The sequence below is a fragment of the Podarcis melisellensis genome (genome assembly GCF_964234715.1).
Source record: "Podarcis melisellensis genome assembly, chromosome: 6".
Classification (NCBI taxonomy): domain Eukaryota; kingdom Metazoa; phylum Chordata; class Lepidosauria; order Squamata; family Lacertidae; genus Podarcis; species Podarcis melisellensis.
Genome location: NC_138538.1, coordinates 31243199 through 31262299, shown reverse-complemented (window position 1 = coordinate 31262299; position 19101 = coordinate 31243199). Strand labels below are relative to the sequence as shown.

Sequence of the window (19101 nt, the reverse complement as noted above, 5' to 3'; positions counted from 1 at the left end):
TCCCCCAAAATGAAGTTTTTTTACCTCTTTTTAGGGACATCGCAAAAAAAAAAATTTCAACACTTCTTATTTGGGCTGCCATACGCCCGTGGATTTACCGGACATGTTAGCCGCTTTTCCAAAACTCCGCTCGACGATTACCGGTTATGTCCGGGAAATTCAGGGCGTATGGCAGTCCAACGACGGCAAGAAAAGAACAGCTTTTTTTCTTTCTTTTTCTTTTGCAGCGTTCGGGCGGAGTTATCCAGCGAGCGGGAGCTGACATCGCGCAGCTTCGTTGTGAATCCCTGTTGCCTAGCAACCCAGGCCGAGCCGAATCCATCCGCCGCCGCCCTCCTTCCTATTTAAAAGATGGTTCCCGAAGCCTGCGTCCTGGCGTCCACCATAGTGACGTCATCGAGGTGCGCCAGATGCGAAGGAGGAAGGAGACGTGTGGGCCTGAGGAGCCGAGCCGGGAATCTCTCCCCTCACGGGGAGGGTGCGGCGGTGAGTTTGGACGGGGGAGGAGGCCCCGAGGGCAGAAATGCTGCGCGGCCCGCCCCCTTCCATGTGCTGCTGAGCGGAGCTCCTGAGCCCCCGCTCCCTCCGAGGGCTTCCAGGGGAAGAGGTCCATGAAGCCCTGGGGAAGAAGGGAGAAGGAGAGCTTCCCTTTTCGCTGAGCCACAGCTCCCTTCCCAGCCGCTGCTGCTGAATAGCCAAATCTATAGGTACCAGTATTTCAAAATAGAGGTCTTGCCCTGCTGTGGGTTTTGGCGACCGCACCGGGAATAGTACCAAATTGGGTAGCTAAATCTTCTCCTAAGCACTGATGGTTGTGGTAGGTCAGGAGCGGGAGCCCCTTTCAGTCGGAGGGCCATATTTATTGCCTTCTGGATAACCTTCTGGGAGCCGCATGCCTGTGGTGGGTGGGGCCAAAGGGGGCAAAGTAGCAAATTTAAATTTTGCCTTTATACTTTTAGGCTAGTTTATACTGTAGCTCTCAACTTTTCCCTTTTTTAAAGGGAAATTCCCTTATTCCAAATAGGATTCCTTGCAAGAAGAGGGAAAAGTTGACAGCTATGGTTTATACACACACTCACACGGCTCTCTAACCGCCACCCGGAAAAGCGTGAGGCATGATCAGAGGTCAGGGGTGAGTTCCAACTAGGATAAATACTTGGGCGTGAAGCAGGAGAATTGGCTGGTGTTGCATGGCGAGGCACCTGAAGGTCCAACAGAGAGCCCTGGGGAACTGCATTTGGCCTCTGGGCTGAGATTCCCCAATTATGTGCTAGGTAATGGGACCCATTGCTTGAACTGAGGTCTATGTATCTCATTTAGGAATGCCCAATAATTGCAATGTTATGAGGGAAGTTCTGTAGGTTTGTTGGAGAATTCAGCTCCAAGAGAATATTATTCCCACACAGGAATGGTCAATGAATCTCTTCAGTTAACAACTGTTTGTGGTAGGGAGCAGAATTAGCTCTGAAATGGATGTTCTCTGCTCACATTATTTGCAAATGCATATGTCTTTGAACCATTACTTCAGTTGCTGCAAGTAAACACCAAGTAAAACTTGTGTGTACAGTAAGTTATCTGTCGTTACATTGATAAGCTAGGGGTGGCTAGGAGGTATAGCCTTAACAACCTTTGAAACAAGAAAGATTAGGCTATTATTCTGAGTTGTGCACCCTTGTTTTGAAGTGAGTTCCATCAAATTCAGTGGTACTTGCTTCTAAGTAATTACTACAGCAGATTAATGATTTTTGAGTATCTGCTGTAGTAAGTTCTTGAAGGTTTATTAACATACATTTATACACTTTATAAAACAAAGGCAAAGCCTTTGATTGTAGAAATCTTGTTCTATTGATCTACATTAGGAAATATTCATATATTTGTCTCTTTTTTAACTTCCAAATAAAATTGAAGTAATTAACATGGGGGAAAGTTAAATAGGTGGCAATATATGGTTTAACTTTGGCCACACTGTTGTGCTTTCCTGGACAGGTGGTTCTCCACCATTGTCCTTCCACTAAATCTTGTCTTTGTCTTTATTAGTCTGTAGTTCTGAAATGCTTTGATGTTCTTCAATTTGCCTAGCACACATCTCACTGTAAATAAATGTGTACTGTTCTGAGATTTTATTGTATTAAAACATAGAATTTCTATGTTTTATGATATGCCTATGCTTCTGTGAGGTAGGGATGGTGGTCATCTGAATGTAGTTGAGTAGCGCAGTTAGAAGTGAATCAAGGTAGACGACAGGCCCATGGGATAGAAGAGGAGAACCAGCAGAAACCAAGATCCTCATTCTCTACCTCTTTCAAGTTTGATGCCATTAGTGAAGCAGACTCTTCTCTTAACAGGTTACTCAAACTCTGAACCTACCTTCTCAACGCTATTGTTGACTGGAGTAATACACTATGGCTCCTAAAGATATAATGACTAATTCTCATGCCAAGTCCATTCTCAATGCAATGAACTCTCTACGAAAAAGTAACACACTTTGTGATGTGACCCTTCGTGTGGAGCAGAAAGACTTTCCAGCCCATCGTATTGTGTTAGCTGCTTGCAGTGACTACTTCTGTGCTATGTTCACCAGTGAGGTAGGCAAGATGCAGAGTACACACATTTTTGTTTTTATTCATGCAAATAAGAAAGTAGCTCGTAATACAACTTAAAAGTGCAAAAATGTCATTAAGGTTGCAATTCTGTATGCATTTATAGCTTGCTCTTCACCAAGCAGCCCTAATGCACATTATGCACAAAGCCATGTAATGCTTTTCACTTACTCAGCAATTAAATCCATCTTAAATTGCAATTAAGGTCAACAACAGCACTGCATCAGGTCTTATTCTGTACCCCTAAAGATCTAGACACTTGCCATCAAAAATCATACTAAGACAAGGCCATTTGCCCCTTGGAATGGGGGGCATTCCACAGCCTGGGGCCACCATAGAATTGGTGCTCTCCCGCACTGCCACAAGAATCATATGGTGGCAGTCTTGTTAGCAGATCTCAACATCCCAGTACAGTATAAGAAAAGTTAAATTGTAGGCTTCCTAATGTTTCAACTTTATGTACAATTTAGCTTTCTTGGCTATCTAGGCTTAAAAAAATGTTATCTCTGTTGCAAATCCACACTTTTAAATTGTTACTAAGCTGGCTGGCAAATGTGTTTTGTCTTCTGGTCTACCAGGAAGGAAGCTTTACAAATGTTGGTGGTTCTTTTTTAATTTGGCTGCAAGTGACCCATGTAAGTACGTAATGGGTAAACAAGCCATGCAGAATTTTTGTAGGGTAGAAAGGCATTACTATGTTCTCCTCTCAACCCTGAACTCAGTGTAATAAGGACACTGCTGTAATTTATATGTAGAGGTACATGTTAATTACTTTTGGTGAATTAATTTGCCTGCCCCTTGACAGAATATATTTAAAGCATGTTGTTAAAGTCTGTTTCTCTGATATTTAAAATAACATTTTTCAAAGTCGAAACAAAATAAATAAATAAAAATTCCTTCCAGCAGCACCTTGGAGACCAGCTAAGTTTGTTATTGGTACGAGCTTTCGTGTGCATGCACACTTCTTCAGATACATGCACACGAAAGCTTGTACCAATAACAAACTTAGTTGGTCTCCAAGGTGCTACTGGAAGGAATTTTTATTTATTTATTTTGTTTCGACTACAGCAGACCAACATGGCTACCCACCTGTAACTAGAACTTTTCAAAGTATTATCCTTATACCAAAATGTCTGTAGGGTATTTGTTATATGTTCCATTTGCTGAAATATTCATGTGAGATTATTAATGCTTTATATCTCTTCCCCATTGCCTACACTGTAGTTTTCCAAGTTATGTTTTGGAACCCTGTAAAACCCAGAGAATAAAAAAGTACTTCCCTTGTTTATAATTCACAGCTTTCAGAGAAGGATAAACCCTATGTAGATATTCAAGGGCTAACAGCATCAACTATGGAAATATTGCTGGACTTCGTGTACACAGAGACCGTTCATGTGACAGTGGAGAATGTTCAGGAGTTGCTTCCAGCAGCCTGTTTGCTTCAGCTGAAAGGTAATGACAAAAACATACAGTGTAGATCAGGAGCAAAGAGCTTCTGAGAATCCTTGATCTGTATTGCCCATTTTTAAAGAGATTTACAAAGTGGTGAACACAATAAGAAAACAAATATATTTAGACTAATAAACAAATATAAAACCAGCAGCTCCTAATACAACATGAGCCTAACCTTGTCTAAAAGCCCACATGAACAAAAGCATTGTAGCTTGAGTGAACCTATTCAATTGAGTGTGTCAACCACTCGGGTAATATGATTGAAAATGCCACATTGCAGATACCAGTGGGTGATACTTTAGTGGGCTGGGGTCTGAAGAAATATTTTGAACCATGCTCTCAGCGGGCAGAAGGTTTTCCAAGGATTCACCAGAAGTGTAGCTTGATTAATAAGGAAAGCCAAGAACAATATAAAAGTCAAGGAGGGTTCCTTTTTAAAAGTAGAAATTTTGCCATAATGAATAAAAGGATCACAAACATCTCTGCTTGTTCTTATTCAAGCACAGTAAAACATTCTTCATCAGGTGATGTTGGTGGGGATGTGGTATTTCTGTGGTTTCATGCCTCATGCATTGATTTTGTAATTGGACAGCAAATAGGAACTGTTCTCTAGTGCCACACTTTTTATATAGAAACTGGAATTTATAAACCGACAATCATAATGCATTCAGAGGCAACGTACAGAAAATTATACTACCAGCACTACATATAAAATCATTAAAACCCAGATTACACCATAGTAAAAGGTATATACTTTTGCAGATTTTCATACACGGACTCTTTAGTGAGAGAGTCTCTCCATTTTAAGATTGTTAAACTTAAAATTAAAAGATTGTTAATATGCACACTAGGAACTGCATCCCTGCTAGCACTTCTCGCCAGCCCCACTGCTCCTTACCAACCACCCTCCTCTTAAGCCTGGCCAAACCCCCCTCCCTTTTATGTCACATTTTGCATGGCTGCCCATTGGCCACACAGACTTTAGCTTGATGACATCCTTACAATTTTATTATATACTAAGATACTGAACAGTCAGTTATCTGAGTTCTGGCGGAAGTGCAATCTTGAGAACAAATGAAAATATAAAATTGTAAAACTGCTGTTGATTAGTACAGTGGTACCTCGGGTTACATACGCTTCAGCTTACAGACTCCGCTAACCCAGAAATAGCACCTCAGGTTTAGAATGTTTCCTCAGGATGAGAACAGAAATTGCACGACGGCGGCGTGGTGGCAGCAGAAGGCCCCATTAGCTAAAGTGGTGCTTCAGGTTAAGAACAGTTTCAGGTTAAGAACGGACCCCTGGAACGAATTAAATACTTAACCCAAGGTACCACTGTAGTTTGGGAGCGTTTTCTGGGTAGTAAGATATTTATGTCTTTGTGAAAGGGTAGATACTGTTTTTGTAATATGAATAAAATACAATAGTTAATTAAGAATGTATTTTACTGATGTCACACCATTTTTAGAATTTATTACCACCAAAAAGAGCCTCAATATTAACTACCAAGGAAAATGACAGGCTGGTTAAGATAAAAAGATGGCTTTTTATTTACCAGATTTGGTGTTTGTTAGGAAAATGGATGGATTTGTTAAGCACAGTTTCCCCCCCTCTTAAACACTTTTCAGAACAGTGACTTAGCCCTCTGAAGTGCAAATCATGTCATTTCTCACAGGAGTGAAGCAGGCTTGCTGTGAGTTCCTGGAAAGCCAGCTGGATCCTTCCAACTGTTTGGGGATTCGAGATTTTGCTGAAACACACAATTGTGTTGACTTAATGCAGGCAGCTGAAGTTTTTAGCCAGAAGCACTTCCCAGATGTAGTTCAACATGAAGAATTTATTCTCCTAAATCAAGAAGAAGTGGAAAAGCTAATAAAATGTGATGAGATTCAGGTAAAATATTTCTTCTTGTTGTCCAAAGCAATGCTATTAAGTTCTAGTATTTGATACAGGAACCAAACACAACCTAGGAATTAACCAGTAAAATACTGTGGAGCTGACCAATGGAATTCATACTTTGGAGGTTAGCAATTTACAGTCCATGAGCACTTGTAAGATCTTACTAGAATTCTGAGAATCCTAGTTTTCATTTCAATATAAAAGCAAGTTGGTAGCCTTTACAGTTACCAAGATCTGTTTAAAGAAGCAATGGCAAAAGAGAGAATGTGAATAAAAAGGGGTTAGAATGGATGCAAGGCTAAAATTCAGAATTCATGGCAGAAAGGGGGGCAGGGTACAAGATGGAAGTCTGGAATAATTAATACAGATTTACAAGGAAAGTCCCTGGAAGACCTAGAGAAGAGCTCTGCACCCAAGAGGAGCCCTTACTTGCTTCTCCAGGAATGCTCCCTGTGACACAATTTGGGGGTGTCTCCACAAGTACAGGAGGTTTCCTGTTGCAAACAGTAGCCCTTGAACTCTCAGAGGAACATGGGAGTGAGCAGAGCTCATGCCCTTGTGCCCCTTTTCCCACCATGTGCGTGTGTGAAACCAAGATTCTGAATGGCCAAACAAGGCTTTTGAGGCACAGTGTGGGGGTTTTTTAACATTTGGTCCATGCTCTGAAAGAGTTACAAATCAATACTTAATTTTGTGCTACAAAATCATTGGCAGTAAATGAATGAAGCTGCTGAAGAATGTTAAAGTGAGAAGTACAGTCTTGCTAGTTACTCTGAAAGCATTTTGTAAGGCACCACCCAGATCTTAAGCACATTTGCGCTTGTAAATATGATCACCCTTTTATCAGTGGGAAAGAGCCCTCTTTGCACCACACTCATGCTAACACTATCTTGTAAAATATATGTTTGTCGAGATTAACATTATGGGAGATATTTGCTTTATGAACAAAACCTGATTGTCTCTTAAAAGAGCAAACCCAAACAAAGTTGTGTTGGGTGTGTGTGTTATTGTTTTTTACTTTGATATGGATTTTTTTGTTTTTATGTTGTAAACCGCCATGAGATCCTCAGAGAGAGGATTAGTATAGAAATTGAATAAAGAATAAAAATAAAAGGAACTGCACTTTCTTCAGAGAAAATGCTTTTTGAAAGAAAAAATCTTGCATGGTGATGGTGAGGAATGTGTGCTGGTCTTGGGCTAGGGTACTGTTTAGGGAGGGTTGCAGGGGGGAGTTGTTGCTGTTAACTGATTCTATCCTTATTTTTAAATCTTGCTGTGGTTTATGTGGAAATTGTTCAATTTGGTTGTGTACTTTTTGATGTGTTTATTGTTTTTGACTGCTATGGTTATATTTGTAACTATGTCATTTGTTTCATGCTGTAAGCCGCCTTGAGCATGGTTTTAGCTATGGAAAGGCGGCATACAAATAAAAGGAAGCATATCACATCATTGACATTGCACATTATATGCTTGTCACAGTTACACGACAAAGTTACACATTTCCCCCTCTAGAGAGCTGCCTGTGCTTGCTTTGCAAGGTGGGTCTTGCTTTCCAAACACCATAATTTTCTGTGCAAATGCAGCTTCCCCACACCAGAAGTACAATCTATGCTGCACCCCCCCTTAAAGTAATCCCTCCTCCCGTGTCGTAGCCATCTATTTTTCAAAAGACTGATTAATTCCATGCCTTTTCTTATAGGTGGATTCTGAAGAGCCTGTCTTTGAGGCTGTTATCAATTGGGTAAAGCATTCAAAGAAGGAACGGGAAGCATCCCTGCCAGAGCTTCTGCAGTATGTGCGCATGCCACTACTCACCCCACGCTACATTACCGATGTCATAGACACTGAGGTAGGGCCAGTTGCCCTATTAAGCAGCTCATGGAATAAGTCCTGCAGAACAACTGCTGTATTTAGGAAAACCTCACTCATAATAGTAACTTTGTAATGTGTTCTAGCTGATCCTTTGCATATATACATGTTAGAATATGGGAACAAAGATTAGTACCCCTACAATTCCTCCTTAAGAGAAACCCTAACCCCAAACCCATCTACTTTACTGTGTAAGAACTTGAAAAAATATCTAAAGCAAGTCAGGTGAACATGCCTCTCAGCAGTGAAATGAATGACCCAGCCTAACTGCTCCCCATTTCCCCGCCTTCCTTCAGTAACATGTATTAATACTGGAGGTAGCCATGAGTTTTGTGATGCCTAAATAAAGAAATGAGAAAGATAATCCAATTCTGGTGTAGCCTTTGTGCAGAAAAAGGGGGAAACTCTGGTCTGTACATCATTAGTTGTGTATTTTTAATTTCCCCATCCATGTAAAAAAAAAACAACAACCCATAATTTTCAGTTATTTAGCCACATGCCTTAGCTATTCAGATGACTTAATATAACAAAATAACATCAGTTCTAATAAATGTAATACAGTGGTACCTCGCAAGACGAAATTAATTCGTTCTGCGAGTTTCTTCGTCTTGCGGATTTTTCATCTTGCGAAGCACGGATGCACCCTGGTATTAACGGTTTTAAGAAAAAGGAAACAAACTCGCAAGACGTTTCGTCTTGCGAAGCAAGCCCATAGGGAAAATCGTCTTGCGAAGCAACTCAAAAAACGAAAAACTCTTTCATCTTGCGAGTTTTTCGTCTTCCGAGGCATTTGTCTTGCGAGATACCACGGTACAGCTAATTTGCAATCTACCACACAAGTCAAGGTTCCTTTGACAAATATTTGCAGCTGCCATAGAAAAGTTAGGCTGCTTTCAGTGTGGCCTTCTTTTTAGTTTTAGCAATATTTTTGCAATTTTGGCCAATGGGTTCTTCCCTCCAATAACTGAGGAAGGAATTTCTGTGCTGTATCCTTGAAAATTAGGACAATAGAAGGAAGCTCGCAGAAGGCTACCTGCTACCCTACCCCAGGCAGTCCTTTGCATTGCCTCAAAAAGGGGACCTTCCTGAGTGGTGTGGGATAAGGCACAGGGCTTTGCTAAAGGAAGAGAGAATGGGCCAAAATCAAATTCACAAATCAGTATCCTTAGTATATAATTTTACATTCAAACCAATTAAGTTAATGCAAAGGTCTTCTGGAACCAGTGTTTTAAGTTTTAATCCTGGAAACTGTATTTGTATAAAGATTTCTGTTTTATGCTCCACCAGCTTTATTTTTCCATATCTTTTATTTTACAGTACTTGAATTAATGTAACTGGACTAATTTTAGATTAATTTCATTAAATATTAGGGTTTTTTGCAGTGGGTCATAATGTGCAAGTATTTCCATTCTTCTACTAACTATAGGGTATTTTGAAGAATTGTAAAAGTGTATAAAGAATTGGATAAAGTGAAAATAATGCCTGTATGTCTTCTGCAGCCTTTTATTCGATGTAGTTTGCAATGCAGAGACCTTGTAGATGAAGCAAAGAAGTTTCATCTAAGACCTGAACTTCGGAGTCAGATGCAAGGTCCCAGAACCAGAGCACGTTTGGGTAAGCATCAGAGAAGTGCATATCAAAATAGCTGGGGAAGAGTATGATTTAATGTCTTCTGCCAATTGGCAGGCTCAGAATGAAGCAATGCTTCAAGTTTATAAGGAGTCTGTTCTCTAGTGTACCTGAACTTTGGAACTCCCTGCCTGTTGACATTACACAGGTACTGGCACTGTAATCCTTTAGATGCCTGTTGAAAACTTTTGTTTCAGTGGGCCTATCCAGACATATAATTTTGATATGTAATCTGTTCTTAATTTGTTAAGCTTTTATTGCTTTTAGATGTTTTAACCATTCTTGAAATATTTTAAATATGTGTTATTTTATGTTTTATAATGTTTTTATTATGGAAATGTTTGCCGCTCAGGACCTTTTGGGAGGAAGGGCAGGATATGATTTTTAAAAGTAAATAAAGCTGTGCCATCAGACCTTCCCCCGGAGATATAGGGAAGGATGTGGGGGGCTGCTGCTCGTTTGCACAGACCTAATAAACATGTGGGTACAAGGACCCAGATAGCAGCTGTATGATGCAAAAGAAGCACCTTCACAGCTTTGTCTAAATAACTGCTTTATAGGAATAACCAGTGCTTTTTTTCTTAAAAAAATGTTTAGGGGTACTCTCATTTTGACTTAAGAAAATCACCATTTTATAGTTCAAATTGGGAAAATAAACACAGTAAATGGACACAAGTACAAAGATTCACAAAATGTTTAGGGGTATGTTTATCCTTGCGTATCCCCAGAAAAAAGCACTGGGAATAGCAGCTGTTGCCCCAAACACACCTTTGGGGAAGTAAAATTGCTGAAAGCTACCTGTAGTTAGCCAACATATTCATTTACATACCTCAGGTCCTGCACAATCATAAACAATGCTCAGAAAGCAAATAATTGTCAGCTAGGTCTTTTAATTACTTGGATTAGTGTGTCTCTGTGTGTGGTATAGATGGATGTTAACTGCCTTGCAAATACTTCTGCAAACTGTCTAGCCTCAGAAAATTTTGCTAGCCTGTCTGTCCATACTTGCCCACATAGCATATGTGACTTAAAAGAGAATGAAATTGGTTAATACTAGCTTGCTTGCATGCATGCCTGGAAGCTATTGTTAATCATGAAAGACAGCCATATAAATTGCATCTTTCAAACCTGGTATAAATGATAAATATAATTCTTAACATGTGTTCCAAGCAAAAGGGAATCTCTGTATATGATAAGCAAGCATATAAAAATACTTCTGCTGCAGTGTGGTATTTAATATTACTCTCAACTGAAGCATTGTGTAATGAAGGCTTGTTAGAAGAAAATGGAAGTAAGTTATTAGATGATATTACAGCTCAGTGGTAATTTTCAGATACTCAAGCCTTTGCCTATGACAGGCATACAGATACTTACTATTCTTAGATTCTGTATAAAGCTGAAAATTCAACCTAAATTTGTTAATGACAAACTGATGATGCTGGGAGAAAGTCAAAGCATATTTTTTAAGACAACATGTTCAGGATGTTCTGTAAAGTGAGCAAAAAGGCTTCTCATGTGGTATGACAAACATCCTTGAAGCTTCACTATTATCTTCTGGATTGGAGCAATTAACTGGAAATTAATAGAATGGACTTGCCAAGGGCAAATATGGTTGGGAAACAAAGCCCAAGTGCACAGCTGCAAAATGGGCTGTAAGGTTGTCAAGAGAGAGAGATGAAGATTATATGGCACCAGCTAAGCATGAGTCATCTGCGGTGGTGGTGTTGAAAAGAAAAGAGCAAGGGTTATTGGCTTGGATTCACAGACATAGGATATTAATACAGTTCAGTTTGGCGTTAAACCAAAACTAGATTCTTATTGTCACATTTATCTAGCCTTTAGTAGATTGATGGGCAAAATAGAAATCTTAAGGCTGTTGTTAAAACAGGATTAACTATTCCTCACAATGATGTAAGAAAAAGCAAAATGCAGTGAAATACAGCAACTCGTAGATAGGTTTGCTTACATGCTATTGAAATATTTTTATTAAAAAAATGCTTAAGCTTCATGATTTGCAAATTATGTCCTGTGTTTAAAATGGAAGCAGTATAGATTTAGGCATAATTCAAGGGTGGCAAGTGGAGGGGGGGACTACTAAGACTACAAAGTGCTATGAAACCAGTTGCTTAATAAAATAGTCAGGTGTCTCTTGCTGGAGAGTTTAAAAAGGTTAGGCAATCTGTCAAGAGTGGCTTAAGAGTATGTAGCCTTATATTTAACAACTTACCTAGCAGCCATAGGAATTCTATGTAGATGCGTTAAAGGCCTGACTGAGAGACGGATTTCTCCATCCTCCTCAGCCAGCCCACTTGGTTTCCAGTCTAGCAACAGAGGAAGGAAAGTCTCTTCCTCCACAACCATCACAGAAATGCAGTGGGAGAATGAAACACCCTATCCTTTCACCAGTCTGCAGTTTTTTTAGTAGCCTGCATTTTCATGCTGACCACGGGTGATGGACTTCTGTTCTCCACAACTGGCATGAAAATGCAGGCCACTTAGCAAGTTATCAAAAAATAAAACAAAGGCTAGTAGCACTTGTGCTTTTATTTTCAAGGCTGAACTAGTGTCACTCAGTTCTACTATTCTTGACCCACTACTTAGAGTTAAAGTGAGGATCAGTACACCAATAATGGAAATAAAAAGTATATACTCTAGGATATTAACCTTAAAGTGGTCCGTTTTTATTCAGGTGCCAATGAGGTTCTCTTAGTAATTGGGGGCTTTGGAAGTCAGCAGTCACCTATTGATGTGGTGGAGAAATATGATCCGAAGACACAGGAGTGGAGTTTCCTACCAGTATGTAATTGTTTGTTTTATTACATTTTTTTGCAACAGTAAAATAACAGGTATATACTTTAATAACACATGTTTGACCAGTCTGATTAAGCCTGCTAAGGGGCTAACTGCACTTACTAGCTGATGCATGTAACAGTGCCTCAACACCTTTTTTAAAAAAGAGAGATGAGGGGATTTAAAACAGCGAAGCAGCAGCTGGGAGTGCTTTACCATCTTCCTGCCCTCTGTTTTTCCTCTCAGATTGCTTTTCCTCCTTGGGGTGGACATACGTTTGCAACTGGAAATGCTTCTTTTGAACCTTGTGGTTGGAAGAGTTGCTGCAGGGAGGGCTTCACAAGGATGTGTATAATGCAGGCATCTTCTTCACGTAGGAAAATGGATAAACCCTGTAGTCCCGCTGTTGTGAAATTGTGGGCTGGATTCGGCCTGCCAAACCAATGCAGGTAGCTCACCACACATTGGCAAAATCTAACCATCCCTTGCAGCACTGGGCTGAGAGGTGTTTAACTCTCTGCAATGTGCGTATCTCACATGTGTGTCTCAGTAGCATGGAGCTGGCTAACATCTGGCTGAAAAAAGGGTTAGCCAGCTCTGCTGTACAGCATCACCTGTGGGCAATAATACATGTGTCTCTGACCAGGAGCTGGATGGTGACTTCACAACAAGCATGTGGGTGGCACACATGCTAGGATAATAATTACCAAGAACGAACTGCGAGTCAGAAGTCCCCAGTTCAAATCTCATCTCTTCCTTGAATTTACTGGGTAATCTTGCACAAGCCACACTCTTCCATTCCCACCAACACTCTCCTAATAATTTCCACCATCAACTCTTTTGGGAGGAAGAGTGACATAGGCTTTTAATAAAATACTGCCCTTTTTTGCCTTCATGGGCCATTATAAGGATTGTCCAGAAAAGGCATGTGAAACTATTTGAACCTACGAAAGCATTGTATGTACATAAATGTTAGAAAGGCCTCTTGTGTAAAGTAGTCTGAGATGAAGAATTGGGGAGGTTCTGGATGATGACTCACAGAGCCATCTGAAATTTAAATTAATGTTTTCTAAATCCCCTGGTGAGCTGTTTGCTTTCTGTATGTCAAAACCTTTTGATACTGCATTCCATTGAGGCTCTTCTCGTCTCATGCAGAGAACCTCAAAAGTGTGCTGCGTACTGAAGATGTGAGTGTGTGAAATTGAATATATTGAACATATTGTTGTAGATAAACAGAATATATAGAAATGATAAGCCCTGACACATTAGTGCAGCATTGTCTGTATTGATCGCACTATCTCTGTATGGCATCACTAGGAAATTGCAGGTGCCCATCATACCTAAAGATACCCAAAAAAATTGCTTCCATTTTTTTCTTTATGCATAGAGTATCAGCCGTAAAAGACGCTATGTTGCCACAGTTTCCTTGCATGATCGGATATATGTAATAGGTGGTTATGATGGCCGTTCTCGCCTCAGTTCTGTGGAATGCTTGGATTATACATCTGATGAAGACAGTATCTGGTACTCTGTGGCTCCCATGAACGTTCGTCGGGGCCTAGCAGGGGCTACAACCCTAGGAGGTATGTATTGGTAAATGTATTCTAATTCCACTACTGATAATCATTGCTGGAAACAATCTTAAGTACATTCATTTTGCAGGGAAATTAATTCATTTATTCAACCAACCTAAGTGCATATTTGTAAAATACTGATTTCAAATACTGTGATTTCTTTAATTCAGTTAACTGTTGTGTTACAGACATGATCTATGTTTCTGGAGGTTTTGATGGAAGTCGGCGCCACACCAGTATGGAAAGATATGATCCCAACATTGATCAGTGGAGTATGTTGGGAGATATGCAGACAGCTCGAGAAGGAGCAGGACTGGTGGTTGCTAATAACGTTATCTATTGTCTTGGTAGGTAACCTCCGTGTATTTACAAATTTTTATATGGTAGTGCCTCAGCTGCAGTCTGGTGAAAAGACTATGCAAGAAGCTGTAATTAGGAAGTGATCTTGCAAATTTCACAGCATTTGTAAGTTCTGTTTTGCCCTGGAATGCCCATCAAGTATGAAAGGTTTCTTCCGTGGAAAGCCTTTGAATTCAGAATTTCAATATCTGAACGCAGTAGGCTCCATATATAAACGTAGAAACAGAGCAAAGGCAATGAATTTTGCAGGACAGAACTCAGAAATTGTTGCATTGCATCGGTCCTGTATCTTTTGGTTTTTAAGAGGTGACTTAATATTTAAGAAACCATCCCAAAGAAATCCTTAGTAGGTGCTTGAGTTGTTCAGCACAGTAGATGCAGCAGCCCTCAGCTCCACAGGCTTCTCAGTCTACCAACCCTGAAGCCTCTGCCTCCAGGATCCAGATGCCCAAGCCAGCCACTGCCACTACTGGCCACCTTACTTCGCCAGCCAGCTTGGGGATCTGCTGCTGCTTCTACTGCTGCCAGCTGGCCAGTTAGGACTCAGTCTGACAGGAGGAGTGTGGGAACAAGGAAAGTTGGTAGAAGCAGTGGACAGCTGGCCTGATAATCCACTGCTGCAGTCGCCACCGCCAATCCCTAGGCTGGCTTGCTGCTGCCTTTCTCTTCCTGCAGTCCTCCTGCCAGTCTGACTCTTCATTCTAAAACGTTTGGCAACAGCACAAGAAAGTCTAAGCCTTTCATGATCCACCCTGCACTCTTCCTTTGCACCTCTTGACATCAGGAGAGGCAAAGGAGAAGTGGTGGCAACCAAGGCTTTTGGTGAGCTCTTAAGGAGATGTGGGTGATTTTTGTGCAGAGGTTGGCTTGGTGAGTGAAGTGAAGCGAGCAGGGGCAATAGCCCCTCGTAAAAGTAATACAAATAATTTAATGGGTTCCTCTGTTTTCAGGTGGTTATGATGGTCTGAACATCTTAAATTCTGTGGAGCGATATGATCCCCACACTGGGCACTGGACAAATGTCACTCCAATGGCCACAAAGCGCTCAGGTGAGAGTCCTGATCAAGGTGGGGAGCTGTGGGCAGTATACCAGCTGTCTGGTTTAATAGGGACCATCTGATTAGAGTGAGAATTTTGTTCTTGCTTCTCCCTGCAACTGTACTCCTACAGAGTAGAGCTCCTGAAGCTTCCAAATAATGAATCTGGAATTTGCCAAGGACACCAGGAACCAGCCCTCTCTTCCCAGCAGCTCTCCAACTACCACAGGGTTGTATCAAACAGTGCATGGAGTTCTGCTCATGCAATGTGGCTTCCACTTCTCCTCTCCCTGCATGCTCCCAAAATCTGCTCCAGACAGTCGCCCAGCTTCCTGGAGCAGATCTTTTTTTGGGTAGTGTTGGTTAGGATTAGGGTTAGAGAAGATGTCCTATTACACTGCACAAGCCTGTTTTGTGAGGACTGTTAGATACAATTCATACTATCTGAATAGCCTTTACAATATAAAACATCTGTTTGCTCTCACTCCTTTATACAGTGAAGACAGTTTGCATGCTGTCTTTAAATGTATATAAATGTATACTTTTCTTGGATATCTTTAAGCAACTTTGACATCCTGTGCAAACATTACAGTTCTGGGAAGATTACTTTCCCCCTGTCACCTTTGCAGTGGGAGACTGTGACTATTAATAGAGGCAGGCATTATGATAACTTCACCCACCAAGGGGCTTGTTCATTTTCAGAAGGCATCCAGATATGCCTTATATCCATCCAGATATGCCTTATTGTGGTATTTGGTGCTACATTCCATGGTTTTTCTTTCCCAGGAGCCGGAGTAGCCTTGCTGAATGATCATATCTATGTGGTTGGAGGGTTTGATGGAACAGCACATCTCTCCTCTGTGGAGGCGTATAACATTCGCACAGACTCATGGACCACAGTGACCAGCATGACAACCCCCCGCTGTTATGTGGGAGCAACAGTCCTGAGGGGACGACTTTATGCCATAGCAGGGTAAGGGGGCCAAGCTTCACTCAGAAATACCTTTAAGCCCTAGCATAGCTGGGGCAGTCTATCTATACTTTTATATAAGTGTATTAGATGCCCAGTATCAAGGCAAAAGGCCCATCTGATACAGTGTTTGTTTTTGCGCACCGAGGCACATGATCAAGATAAAATATGCAGACGGGGTGAATACTATTGGCTAAGGCCTTGCTTGCAGCCTCCCTATAGGTATCTGTGAGAACAGGATGCCGAAATAGATGAGCTACTGGCATACCAGGCGTGAGTCTTCCTTCTGTGAAATTGTAAACTGGATTGGTCCATAGGGTGGGTTTGTGGTAACATGATCAAAGATGGACATGGTACGTGTTTCCTTGCAGTGACCTCTCACAAAATACAAGAGTTCTGTCATTGTATAACTTAATAGGGATGGGTGTGCCACCGCTCCAAACTATTATCAAGTCATCATCTCCTTTTTAAGAGTTCCAGACTTCAACATGTTCTCATCAGTAATCTTCTCTCACGTGTAGGTACGATGGGAACTCGCTTCTGAGCAGTATTGAGTGCTATGACCCTATCATTGACAGCTGGGAAGTGGTGACATCACTGGGAACCCAACGGTGTGATGCTGGCGTTTGTGTGCTGCGTGAGAAGTGACCTTAGGGGGAAAGGCCTTGCGAGAGCACTTCTGTGGAACAAAGAGACTATGGGAGAAAGTACTGGCTCACTTGCAGCTATTGCTCTTGTAGCTGTGGATGCAGTGACCATTGCTACCTGGCCTGCACTGCAGACCTCCAGGCTCATCTTCAAAGCTACTGATTCCATTTAAAAAACAATCCACACACAAGGCACTTTGAACTGAAAACAGAGAAATCACATCCTCATGTAATGATAACCCTGTGAAAGTGAGTTGCCTAAAGCAGTAAAGATGTCTGTGCTTTCTGGCCTTCTGCATCTCTAGAACATTGGCACATACAAGGAAGTTTGAGCATGGCACCAACGATTTGTGCCTGAATGTTTCCATGTACCAAATATGCTGCAGTGCAGACATACTGTTAGTGAGCATTGTGTGGGCACACTGTGTTTGTTTTTGGACGCTTTTTAAGTTCTGCACAGACTTGCCCATGGTGCTGGGGAGAAGAGCCAGGGGCTGATGCATGCAACTGATAAAGACTCTGTGTGTTGGTATAAGCAATCTGGCCTTCCACCATAACGGAAAAGGGGGCAGCGGAGACTATACCCTGCTGGAATATTCAGTCTTATCTGCTGGGAAGAAAGGCAAGCGGACAGGAAGAAAATACTGAATTTCGTGTTTTTACCAATTTTACCTGAAGAGAGGGTGTGTGTTCTAGTACTTGTGAACAAAAACCTGTTTACATCTGCTATCTAAGCCAAGTTTTTTTTAGTGTTAGTGGAGCAGTGAAGTAGCAAATCTTGACATATTGGCGGGAAAGCGTATAATGTGCTCTGGAAAGGGTGCATCTGCCCAGGCCACTTAGGCTGCATTGCGAATGTCCCTTCAATCTCCACAAATCACTGAACATCTCTTCTCAAACCCACACTGGTCTTAAGCCTGATACCCTGTGCAGGCCTTCTGCATGAGCATTGTCAGCACAGGTTGTCTTACACTCAGCTTTTATTGTGCTTCTGCTTTAGCATCAAAGTAGGAGCATGATACGTTATATTTCGTTAAGAGCACACTGATGTTTACAGTGCATTGTAGGTTTACCTGGTGTCATTTCTCTCCAGGCCCAGTTACAAGGCATTTCACATGAACTGGAACATTTGCTCAAGGCATCTCTTTCGTGGCATATTTATGATTCTCCTTGCCTATTTTAATACCCCTCTGGTGTGTTATGCAGCTTGTACTAGATATGTGAATTCACACCACATTGCTGAAATGGACACCTGAGCCTGTGGATAATGCGCCTCCAACCCCTCATGGATGTGCCCTAAACTTTCAGCATGATCCTGGAGCTCTCTCTCTCTCTCTCTCATGACCCACTGAGCCTCTTCCTGTGTCACACAGCTCTATTGGGAGCCAAGGGGTGAATGTATTTATTTGCTGGGTGATATTGACTCCTTGCTTTGGGGATATGGTAGCATGGGAGAATGATGCACTTTCGAATAACACTGAGTTTATAAGTCCTGTCCTATCACATCAGTGTTTGTGATTCATTTCTTACGTATTTTTTAATAAAAGTATCTCTGGTACATGTGAACATTTGGTTTCTCCAAGTAGGTTGACTTTATTATTGCAGTAGCATTTATTCTTTAAACCATTTTAAAAAATCTAAAGTATTTGTTGAAGTGTGCCTTTTATGTAGGCTTCTTCTGAAGAGGTGCCAACTGGGCATTGGTGGAGTCTACATTTGCCCACTTTTCTCTTAAGTCCATCTTTTTTTTACAGCTTATTTCTTAAAGAGAAAGTAAAGTGATGGGAATTAAGAAAATGTTTATAGAGTAATAGAATTGTAGAGTTGGAAGGGACCCCAAGGATTATCTAGTCCAACCCCCTGCAATGCAGGAATATGCAGCTGTCCCATATGGGGATTGAACCTGCAGCCTTGGCGTTATCAGCACCACACTCTTAACTAACTGAAGATTATTTTTACTTGGATGCGCAAACTGCATTTGCGGCTTTCTTAATCTTGCATATGTTCAGATCTCCCTTTCCACTCTTGCTTACATTATAGTATGACCCCATTGCTCCTTTCAGGGAGGGAGCTGTCATCTATTGAGGCAGGCTCTGAATGAAATGAATAATGCATCTCATCATCTGGTAAAGAAGTTGCCAAGAAATAATTCTGTGTCTTTTCCTACTCTTTTCAGCCCTTCCACTTTTCTCTGTAATATCTTACCATAAAACAGAGGCAGGGAGCTTTAGCCAGGTATCAATCTCCTTACCCAAGAAGCCATCATATTCTTCT

General features: G+C 41.2%; 1 protein-coding gene across 8 annotated transcripts; it reads left to right on the top strand.

Moving 5' to 3' along the window:
• The first annotated feature begins 336 nt into the window (after positions 1–336).
• Positions 337–18393, top strand: KLHL12 (kelch like family member 12). 8 transcript variants are annotated; one of them, XM_081915499.1, is made up of 13 exons: positions 379–486; positions 1321–1445; positions 2346–2585; positions 3899–4052; positions 5728–5945; positions 7651–7800; positions 9320–9434; positions 12139–12245; positions 13627–13822; positions 14002–14160; positions 15124–15222; positions 15997–16183; positions 16702–18393. In XM_081915499.1, exons 3-13 carry the CDS (start codon positions 2403–2405, stop codon positions 16826–16828), a joined length of 1695 nt encoding a protein of 564 aa, XP_081771625.1. In that variant the 5' UTR covers positions 379–486; positions 1321–1445; positions 2346–2402; the 3' UTR covers positions 16829–18393. The 8 variants fall into 8 exon arrangements, with proteins under 8 accessions (XP_081771628.1, XP_081771625.1, XP_081771626.1 ...); XM_081915498.1 differs by having other exon boundaries at positions 403–707; XM_081915500.1 differs by lacking the exon at positions 1321–1445 and having other exon boundaries at positions 393–486.
• Positions 18394–19101: the final 708 nt, after the last annotated feature.